At 40.4% G+C, this 10,889-nt stretch overlaps 1 protein-coding gene across 1 annotated transcript in view; it reads right to left on the bottom strand.

Annotated features, from left to right (window-relative positions):
• Positions 1-117: 117 nt before the first annotated feature.
• Positions 118-10,889, bottom strand: part of large1 (LARGE xylosyl- and glucuronyltransferase 1) — a 94,878-nt gene continuing 84,106 nt past the window's right edge. Inside the window, exons 12-15 of the mRNA XM_088924145.1 lie at positions 5,311-5,589; positions 4,615-4,761; positions 4,099-4,294; positions 118-3,393 (exon numbers count right to left, since the gene is read on the bottom strand). Coding sequence (XP_088780271.1) covers positions 3,196-3,393; positions 4,099-4,294; positions 4,615-4,761; positions 5,311-5,589 — 820 coding nt within the window. The 3' untranslated portion in view covers positions 118-3,195. The remainder of the gene's footprint in view (positions 3,394-4,098; positions 4,295-4,614; positions 4,762-5,310; positions 5,590-10,889) is intronic.

The following is a 10,889-nucleotide window of genomic DNA, read 5'->3' as shown; positions in this document are numbered from 1 at the left end:
GGGCTTTACCCTTTTAAGAGCCCTTCAAACCAGCAAAAGCTATCTGAAAACAAAATCTCCTCAAGGTTATCAGGATCAATGCACGGAAGAGTTAAGAAAGCAGTGAACACAATGTAAGTGCTTGATTCCACTCTTTATTCATATTTAGGTAGCAGCATATCTATTAACACTGTCCTAAACACTGACACATTCAGATCCTCCTTAAACCTTGCAAAGACTCGGAGCCCACATTCGCACTGCCACACATGCATTTACACCCGCGCCCCCACTCACCCAGACCTCCCCACAAACTAAACCTACAGTAGGTCTCACTCAGAGCTGCAATGTACAAGTTTGGCAGTGTCAACCAGTGCTGGGCCAGTCAGCAGGGCCACGTACAGTACAACCCCAGCTAGTGACTGACAGTCAAAGGACTGACCAGTAGAGACCAGGAAAAGGACGAACAACTACTTTTATATTCCCTTTTGACATGTTCAGATGCCGTTCTCCTTTTTCCACCTCTGGGTAGTGCATTTTAGACGTTTTTTTTTTAGCAAGAGAACTGTAAACACATAAGTAATACCAACAAATAAGAAAGAAATGAGTATTAATGTCCTTATTTTGCTTCAGGAAAAAATAATGTTTTGTAAAGGAAATTCCAACACAAAGCACGTGCCATTTTTTTTTTTAGAGGAAGAGTAGTCAATGAAACAACAGCAACACTGCTTGACACAGGCCAGGGGAATGCCCCAGGAGGAGAGGGAGGCAGCCAAGAAACTCACCACCAAACCGTTCAATTCCCCCGAAACACTTGTGATTGGACACCTGACTTGAGAGGGAAGGAAAGATAACCCAACAGAAGCAGCCGATCAGTAATAGGAACCGGCCAAAGGCTAATCTAGGACCGAGAAACCTGGCATTGTGCGGTCTAAGCCTAAAACATGTTGCGTGTCCAGCTCCAAGTAAGTTCCTTATCACTCTAAATGGCAGCTTCACATGCTCAGACCAGCAAATAAGAGCTTTAATACATTCAGGCATTCTGCCACATTCGTAGTTTCATGTCCTGATGTAACATTCCTTAGGTCCTGACGGTAAGCCCTGCGCGAGCTATCTTAAGTTTTATTTCAGTCGATAAGTTAATTTGAAGTGGCTCTTTAAAGGCCCGTACGTTTGTTTTTGCAATATTCAAGTAAAAAATAATTTTGCCCATCACATACAGTACGTTTACATGAAAGGCAATTTTTTTTCAAATTATTCAGAAAATGTTACTCGTAAGACCTGTATATTCAATTTTTTTTTACAGACGTGTTTAAAGTTTCATATGCAAATATTCCCCCTGTTAAAAAATGCAAACAGACATTTTACTGTACTGGTATGTTTTAAGTAGGTTTGTTATTTTATGATATTCATACCCTCAAAATATATCTGAAGTGTCAGGTAGAAAGTGGAATGTTGCATTCATAAATACAAAGTACATGTACATATTGTGCAATGATACATCTAAAAACCTATGGATATTAGAGCAATATAATCCATCGAGTGTTTTACTGTTTTTGGATATAAATCTTGGTCACTAAAAGTCACATAAAATCACAATGAACGTACTGCAACAAATTAAATGGTGCAAATGTGAAAGAGTAAAAAAATCCAACAACTTATTTAAATGGAAATAGGGTCAACTTGCAAAAATGCTATAAATCCCTTCACATATGCAATGTAGTTCATCATTAGAAACTGAAGTGTATCGCTCTTTTTCTGATGTGAAATCTCAGAATCTCAGAATGGTTTGAATCTCTCATTTTTACCTAATTGAAACCAGGACAAACTGAAAAGTTTACAATGCAACACTGCTATAAGATTTACTGCACTGTCGCAGCACTGACAGCAGCTTGTCTATCTAGTCAGATCTCAGAAGCCAAGCCAGGCGGGGACTGGTCAGCACAGCGATGGAAGGCCTCTAAGGAAAAATCAGGCTGCTGCCGTACATGGTGCTGATGAACCCGTAGGTGGCGCTCTTTCTCCTAATCCCAAACCTCCCATCCGCCCCAGAATGGTGGCTAGGAGTTCTATACTTCAGACGGGAGGTTAAACAGAGGCTCTGACTTCCTGGTCACGAACATGGCACTTTTCGGAAGCGTAGAAATGTTCTGGCTAAATCCCGCTCTGGACAATCTGAGCTTCCTAAAGTTCCTGCTTAAGTCAGTTGTGTTGCTGGCTCGCCTAAACTGTAGTATAGTGGGGCTACAGGTACTGTACATACTGGTGGGTCCATGTGTGGTAATGCACCAACGTGAGTGCACTGGGAATCTTCAGGAAGGAAATGTGCTCTAGACGCAAAAGGAATTACTACACTATTCACACTGAAATACTGTAGCTGCATATGCTGAATAGGCTTTACATGTAAACGCACTGAAGGATATCTTCCTTTGAAACCTTTGAATATCACTGAATTATTCTGATAGCAAAGTGATCACCTTCTTTTTCTATGCAGCCACATCTTTGTGGAGGTTTTACTATTGGCACAAACACCCTTGACAAGTGAAAGAAAGCAGAAAAAATCTGTTCAATACAGCTGGACGCTGCATTTCATTCCCAGAGGAATGAGAGCTCTGGTTTCAGGTAAGCAGGTAATGGCAATCACATACCATTAGCTGTTTTGTTGGCTTTATGTTTTGTGGGGATGGCAGGTTGCCGGGGGGTGCTGAATCTTATTTATTTTTTCGCAAAGAGAACATCCACCACGTTGCATTCTCTCCTGAAACCTGGGGCGACAGGAGCACACAAAATAAGAACTCCATTATGTCTCCAGAATTTCAACTAGATCTTAAAAGAACACTAACTGGCCTTTTTTTTGTTGTTAGCTAGCATTCCTTCCATAGCACAGGTCTTGCTACCAAGAATGAGCTCTGTTCTTCCAGACAGTTTGTTGTTTTTTTTTACCAGACACACAGAAAAAAAAATATTTGAGCGCACAGAGAGAAAAAAAAAATCTTTTGATTGATTTGTTTTTCTGTCTTCACAGCCCTGCGAGTGGAGGGCCGAAGGAGCCGTGAGATTAACTGAGAGACCCCCGCTTCCCAGCTGTGTCTCTGGTACCCAACACCCCAGGGCCTGAGGTCTTGAGAAACGCGATGCGCTGGTGTCTGGCGGCCTCCTCGCCACTGGCTCTTCGGGAAGAGCTGGAGGGCAGTGCGCCGGCCGTCCGGGGTGGGGCGGCTAGCTGTTGTTGTCAGCAGTCATGTACTTCAGAGCGGCAAAGCCGTAGCGGCGGGACATGTTCTGCTGGAATTCTTCTTTCAGAGTCTTGAGGCAGACGCGATACTGCTTGTTGGAGCGGAATTTAGTGATGTCGAAGCTGGGGGCGTGAGGCATGTGGATCATGTAGGCGTTGGGCAAGACCACAAACTCGTACTCCTGCAGGCAAAGAAGAGGAATCAGACAAGTGTAGCTCATTGCATGGTAACTGGTCCTGGATAAGCTCCCTCCGCCGCCTTCTCCGGAAGGAGAAACATGTCAGCATGTCAACAGGAACAGCACACCCTGACAACACAATCGGGAAATTCCATTGAATTGGTCAAGCACAATTTTATTATTGTAGTTTGAGAGCTAATTTTAAAAAATAGACCCCCCAACGGCTCAACCTGTACCACAGAACAAACCCCTAGCCAGATGTCGCTGGTTTCAGCTAGGACTGTGCCATTAGCCAGCTGTGATCATGATTCCTCCATGGTGGCTTACAATGTGCTGATTACCCCTGGCGTTGGTGGGCTCGAGTCAGTCAGGCTTTCTTTAGCTGGCTGAACAACAGCTGCTAGGTGCCTGCAAATATGCAGTAGAGTCACTGACAAACATGCTTCTCCTCTGATCAGCGCTAACTCTCCTGTAAGGCACCAAGCCCACAGTGTGTCGAATGCCAAACTCTAGCTCTGCTAGATGGGTGTTTTGGAAGGATGTGTGTACAGCTCCTATTACGCCCTTGTGGTACAGGGACTGCAGCGGTAAGCCGAACTGGCTAAGAATTGCACTTCCAAATTAGCAAAGGCTTATACTGTATTTACAACAGATAAAATATGTTACACTTTTAACGACAGCAGGATTCATAGGAAATAAAGACGCTACCTGTGCATCGAGCTCCATGATATGAGCCACTTTGTTCCAGCCAAAGCCCACAAATCTGCGGTCGTACTCGGGGCAGTCCCGTCGCACCACCACGTATGGCTCAAAATCAGCCTCCCACTGCACCCGGTAAGGTGTTGTGGCCGTACGCCACTTGGCAAAGTTTGTAGGTGCATGGCCTTTTGTCCACACATGGTACCTGGGGTATACAGGAAAACCAGAACATCACAAGCAACCCGCTGGAATTTGTGCACTTGCAGATTGTGGTGAATCTGCTGAAGCTCTATGTGGAAAAAAAAATAAATGTGACTACAGACGGATGAACCCAATAAATGTGAGTTCAGTATTGAGTGCAGATGACTGTTCTAAAACTTTTTGATCACTATTTAAACAGAACTGACAGCAGTATAGTGCAGCATCATAATCATGACATTATAACCCCACCAGCAAGCAAATTCCAGTTCTTCCACTTTAAATTGTTTGAACTGGGACACCGGTGCACCAGGTAAACACACTTGCCTGAAAGTGAAGAGAGTGCCCATGTCAAGCTGAGACAACAGCTCAGCCTTGGACTTGGGAAAGGAGAGACGGTAGCGCAGAGTCTCGAACGCTGGCACGATGAGAGCTTTCTTGGTGTTGGCCATGTCCAGCTGCACTATCGATTTCCTGCCGAGAGGAACACAGAAATCAGGAGAAGGTGAGTCAGCAGAACGTGGACAAATAATTCCTGATCTCCCTGGTAAACTGAAAGGAGTTGGAAAGAAAAGAGATGTTAATCTTTCACTACACTACAATAGATTTTAATATATTAAATCATATGCAATTATTACTGAAATGTATTTGTATAAATTGCATCTTGATAACCTGAGATTTCAAATATCATTTTCAAAAAGTTTCTCTGCCAATTTACCTAACAAATATGGTAAGGGTATAAAAATACAACTAAGCAGTGATTAACTTAGGAAAAAAAAAGGAACAGAGGTACATTTTAATAGCAGATTGGCTGGCAGCTGAAGGAGAAAAAAGTTTTAGTCTTTTTTTTTTTAATTTAACAGTCTGAAGTACAGAGCGTGTGGGAAATCTGCATCAGTCCATGGTAACCTGCAGAATGTCTTTGCTTCCTGGACGATGGGTGAGCTTTAGTGGTGAACTGCTCTGGGTCTTACTGAAGCCAGTGTCTGGTGGATCTAAGGTGGCCGAGGTAACGTATCTCACCTGAGGTACTCGTACAGCCCGTACATGGGCAGAAAGTCGATGTCGGACAGGAACATGTACGGCGTGTTGACCTGCTTCATGGCCACGTTGCGTAGCAGGTTGACGGGGTAGAACTGGCCTTCTTTGTACACGATGTGATACCCTACGTTGGTGCGGCTCATCAGCACCTCCGAGCCCTGTGCGTAGCGCAGGAACTGCTGTGCTTCTGCATCAGAGAGGTACAGGGCCAGGCTGATGGGGCCTTCCCAGTGCTTGCAGATTGCCTCCAGCATCTGCAACCTTACCGAGACACACAGGCTCTTGGTGAAACAGGCAGAGAGCAGAGGGTTGAAAAACGAAAAGCTTATCATCCACCGGCAATAATCAATGAGCTCCTGAATGGCCACGCTAATAGAACACATGTAGATCCCTTAATGACCTGGCAATCATTCAAGAGCAGTTTCTCCCTTTAGCAACACTGGAAGTGTTCGTGTGATAACAGTGAAAGAAAGGGAAACAGGCTTTCTAAAATGAACAATGATGAAAATGTCCTTTTTTTTTGCTTTTCAGGAAAAAAAAAACACTTTTTAACATAACACCTGTTGTTAAGAAACTAAAAGGCATGAACAAAGACTTTTTTAACACAGCTAGAGCAATTTCTCAGCACTGACTTGACCATCAGGTCAAGACTTAAAGACTTAAGGCTACCAAACTATTATTTCAACCGTTCCAAAAGTTGTCTAAACTCAATGCACCCACATGCAGCTTTTACAATTTAATGTCTCTTATCCCCTGACTGAGGTGTGGAGATGGAAGCCATCTACTGCCGCTTGAGCTCCACCTTCTCTTTGTCTACAATATGGAAAAATAGTATCAGCTGTACAGCTGCTGTGCACCTGTATACTCTATACGTGAACCTACTGTGTAAAAGTTAATATAATTTGTCATTTTATTTTTTAATAAGTAGCTCTTGCAACCTTCCTTTAATATATGATTCCACTTATCTGTTTCCCCCCAAGAACACTTTCTCTGGCCAGTTCACCAATAGAGCCTGAATACCTGAGGCAGGTGCCATTTGTATGATATAACTGAGAAACAATGCTGAAGGGGAGAAAAGGGACTAGAACATGAAGTGATAATGTAAGCAGATCATCAGAACTCACATTCATCAACCACCCAAAAAGTTAGTGAAGTGAACACTAATCAAAATAAAAAAAAACATCACGAATGGGGTAGAGAATTGTACTCCCACATGACAAGGAAAGAGTTTACTTCGTGGCATGTGCTGTTAGATTTATTAAATATGGGAAGTGCCACATACTTAAATTGTGGATTTTTATTCCTTGCCTGACATCATCTTTACAATCAAAGGGCATTGAAATAAACTAGACATCACCTTCTTAAAACATAAAAATCTGAACAGAATGAAGTAGTTCAGGTGGGTAGCTGCGTCAGCATGCGTAGGCTGCAAAGGAACAAGTAATGGGTTTATTCCATGCTGAGAAGAGAAGAAAGAAAACACAACGTTTTGGCTGTGGAGCCTTCTTCAGGTGACAGACGTTCTCTTTTCTTTCGTCTCTTTTCAGCATGGAATAAACCTATTACTTGTTCATCTGAACAGAATTTTCAACATGGTGTCACTGTGGTGCAGTGGTGAGCATTGCTGCCTTGCAGCGCTGGAGTCGGGTTCGATTCCAGACCTGTGGTGTTATTTGTGTGGAGTTTGGATGTTCTCCCCGTGTTTGCATGGGTTTCCTCCAGGTTCTCTGGTTTCCTCCCACAGTCCAAAAACATACTGGTCGTTTAATTGGCTTCTGGGAAAACTGGCCCTGGTGTGTGTTTGTGTCAGTGTCTGTCCTGCTATGGACTGGTCTGCTGCCTACACTGTCTTGTGCCCATTGCTTGCTGGGAACTTCCCCGAATTGGATGAAGCGGTTACAAACGGGTGGGTTTTCAACATTGTAAAGCCAAGGATTTCTCTGAAATGAGCTGTGCAATTGTCATTAAATTTGGTGAGGTTTTCTCATAATTCCCTGTTTCATATGCCTTATTAAATATTCAAACAGAGCCCAAAGTTTAACTTGATTTTATATACTATAACTCACTTTATATACTTTTATATATGAATAAAGCTGCAAAGGATCATGAATAATTTTACAGCTTCAACCAAAGTATTACATTTTGGGGAGCACTGAAAACTTGAAACTTTCACAAATCAGGTGTGATAAGGGTCATACTTCAAAGACTCCTTCAAACAAATTCAGATACTTTATTGCTTAATCTGGTACTCGAGTCTAAAGTGACTGAATACAATAAGTGTAACAATTTGCCCACATACAGCACATTTCATGCAGATCACGGATCACTCTGCTTGGAGCTAATCCATCAAGGAAAAGTGTCCAGAAATTAATGATGGAACAAAATGTTAATATAATGATACAGTGTGGACAGAATATTACACAAAGATTTTGCACATCTTGAAAAACTTAATAGCTTTCTCGCTTTCTCTCATCGGCCAAATCAATTTAACATCAGTATGATATTTTTGTCTTCTGGTGCATGCCAAAAGCAATTGCATTGCTTAGAAGAAGTCGGCATTAAAATCTAGTGTTAATGACTGTGTGTAAAAATAGAATTCATTGTTATTGTCACAGAAACCACAAATTCCATTTACAGTACATTCATTATGTTATCATTGATACGGTTGTATTATTCTTTTTTTTTCCCCCAAACTTGGTCGCGTACGGTGTGTGCAGTGCTAGGACCTGACTTTGGAAAAGTAATCCGTTACAGCTACAGTACATTTTACCCACACACAAATGTAACTAGTTATAGTTACTTACCACTTTAAAAAATATGTACATAGTTATTTGTTACAGTTAAATGGAATACAATTAAAAGACTGATCAACTTTATTTTCCATCCTGTACTACATATTAAAGTTGATATAAAAGAAAGCTAGTTATTAAGTAGTGTAGAAACATAGCCAACAATTAGCTTTGTCACAAAGGTAACAAAACACACTTCACTTATATGCTACAGATTATTAAACTGCTTCCATTACACTTTTCCTTAATTTATTCTAAAATATAAGCAGCTTATTTAATCATAACATATAGTATACTTGTATCTAATCTAATTCAACTGTATTTTTGGGATTTTGGAGCAAAATCTTTATTCCACTTGTTGTCTTGAATAAGCTTTATTGTATCATAATATTTGCTCTGTGAATGTTTGTTTCCCATCTTTTTTAGGCTAGACTGCAGTTTGAATAAGAGATTTGAGTAAATTACATACAGTATAATGAGAATCTGCAGGGACGAAGTATATTTTATACCCTAACCTTCAAAAAATTGATTATGTCAAAGGGCATCTCTAATTTGCAAATATCAGTATTTAATTGTACTTTGGCAAAAACAGTGTTAACTGTTTTGGAGAAAACAGTAGTGATCAGAACTACTGATGGTCTTAATGTATTGTACATAAAACTACTGCTGCTTATTTTTGCTTGTTTTAAGAAAAATGTTTATGGATTTTGGATATGTGCTGTATTAAATGTTTCAGGGACCATTTTGATTGATCATTCATGACTGACCGATACATTTGACTGACTGCAGCATAAGCCCTAAATCTGTGAAAAATCTGATTGGGCACCTGTTGAATGATATAACCTGATTGAATAACCTGTTGAATATCTAGCCTGGTGAAAAGTATTATAGAAAAACACAGAAAGGAACTAATATTCCCCACATATCAAGAGAACAACACCTTCCTGCCATCAGAATGACACATCAGCACCATCTGGAATGCTCAAGCCAGCAGTTTATAACCTGGCAAATCGCTGTAGTCAAACACAGTCTGTCAAAGATAAACTAGAGTCTGGGAGACCAAGAGTCAAGGCATTTCAAAATGATCCTATACAGTACCTTCATGATCTTTTTCCTAATGTCAGAAAACCCAGGCAACAACAATCCTTGCATTATCTGATTTAAATATTCATTTCACATCACAGTACAAAACAAAAACTACACAGCTGAAAATGAAATTACAATAGCAACCAGGAACTTTAACTCATCTGAATTTTGAAAAGACCTGTTTTTCTTGTGCAACATATACTGTACTGTAGGAGCCTGATGGTGTTAACAAACATAACACTGTTAAGCAGCCAGCTGTATTAACTTTGTAAAGAGTTTAGCCAATAGAGTGAGACTTGTTTCAAAGGTTCCACTACACACAGTTTACTGAGGGAAGATGTATCTGTTATTGCCAAATGTCCGTTAAATGGCAAATTTAACAAAAATAAAATAAAAAGCAAAACTAAACTACAGGAAAAATTATACTATATATAATATTTGGATCTTCTGAGTATTTATCCGCAAACATGTTTTATTATTTCTGCACTTTCCTGGCATGTGGGCATTTCTGATTTTACAGACAAAAAACGTTAATACCAAAGTCTGTTAAAAGTGAGGGTTTACTGTAATAATGTTAACTCCTTATATGCTTGATTTAATGAGTCTCATATCTTATTAAAAATGTTTTAACAGCTGAGTTTCATTTTGGACTAAATACACAATGGGGAAATGTGCTACTAAACGTTATTTTAATCTTACTACCAACTCATTACAAGTATTATATCATTTTATACAAAATTAACATTATCATAATGTATTTAGTATATTACTGTATAACAGTTTTACACTGTAGAAAAATGAACACTGTAGGGCTTTTTTCTTGAATACCAGTTAGGTTATCGGCTATTAATTTCAACTATGCCATATAAAATCAAACTAAAAATAGGAAGGTAGCCATATGTACAGGTATATGCACAAATATGAGTTTGGAAGGTGGAACAGATGTGCATTTACTAAGCCTTCCTTCTAATGTCAACAAGGTAATTGAAAAATAATCACTGCTTAAGCAGTTCTTCCTTTTCAAGGACTTTATATTTAACAAGGGTGTTTGTCTTTGTCTCATCTGTGTCACCTGGGAACTCAGGGGACACCAAGCTATTAAATACACCCGTTTCTCCAGACGTGACTTTCTCTCAGCAGAGGTTGTGTGGTCTTCTCGAGACAAACGTTTGGGATGGTCACGCAATGTTTTCACTGCAGCAGGTTGTTCACTTGAAGGTTTATATTAGTCTTTTTTAAAAACTGAACTATGTCACACTTATACAAGAAGTACTGTATAAACTGCTTGCCACATTCTGTTACTTGTCTGGAAAAGCAACTGTCACGTTTACACAGGTTTGGAAAATGTTATCCGATCAAAGTAGCTTATTATCCCAACTGTGTACGTACAGTAGTTACACAGCTGGCGACGGCTTGTTTGTCTGGCTTGTTTCAGGAGCTCAACAAGAGGCAGCTCTCCTCTGGTGCCAGAGCTCCTGCTCCTGCAGAGAGCTCAGGGATGCAAAAGCCCTGGCGGGGAAAATTCTCACTATACTCTGCTTCCACAAAGGCTGTTTCTTAAACTGACTCATATTGTGCCTGTCTCGAGTCTTACAATGTCACTTACACCAGTCACAGAACTGCTGTACTAACTATAGAAAAAGGAATCAACAACAGTAAAGGAAAGTACAAATGTCAGCATTCAAA

This window comes from Atractosteus spatula, chromosome 8 (genome assembly GCF_055471065.1).
Source record: "Atractosteus spatula isolate fAtrSpa1 chromosome 8, fAtrSpa1.hap1, whole genome shotgun sequence".
In the NCBI taxonomy this organism is placed as follows: Eukaryota; Metazoa; Chordata; class Actinopteri; order Semionotiformes; family Lepisosteidae; genus Atractosteus; species Atractosteus spatula.
The sequence above is the reverse complement of the archived record's forward strand: the minus strand, read 5'-3'. Positions and strand labels throughout refer to the sequence as shown.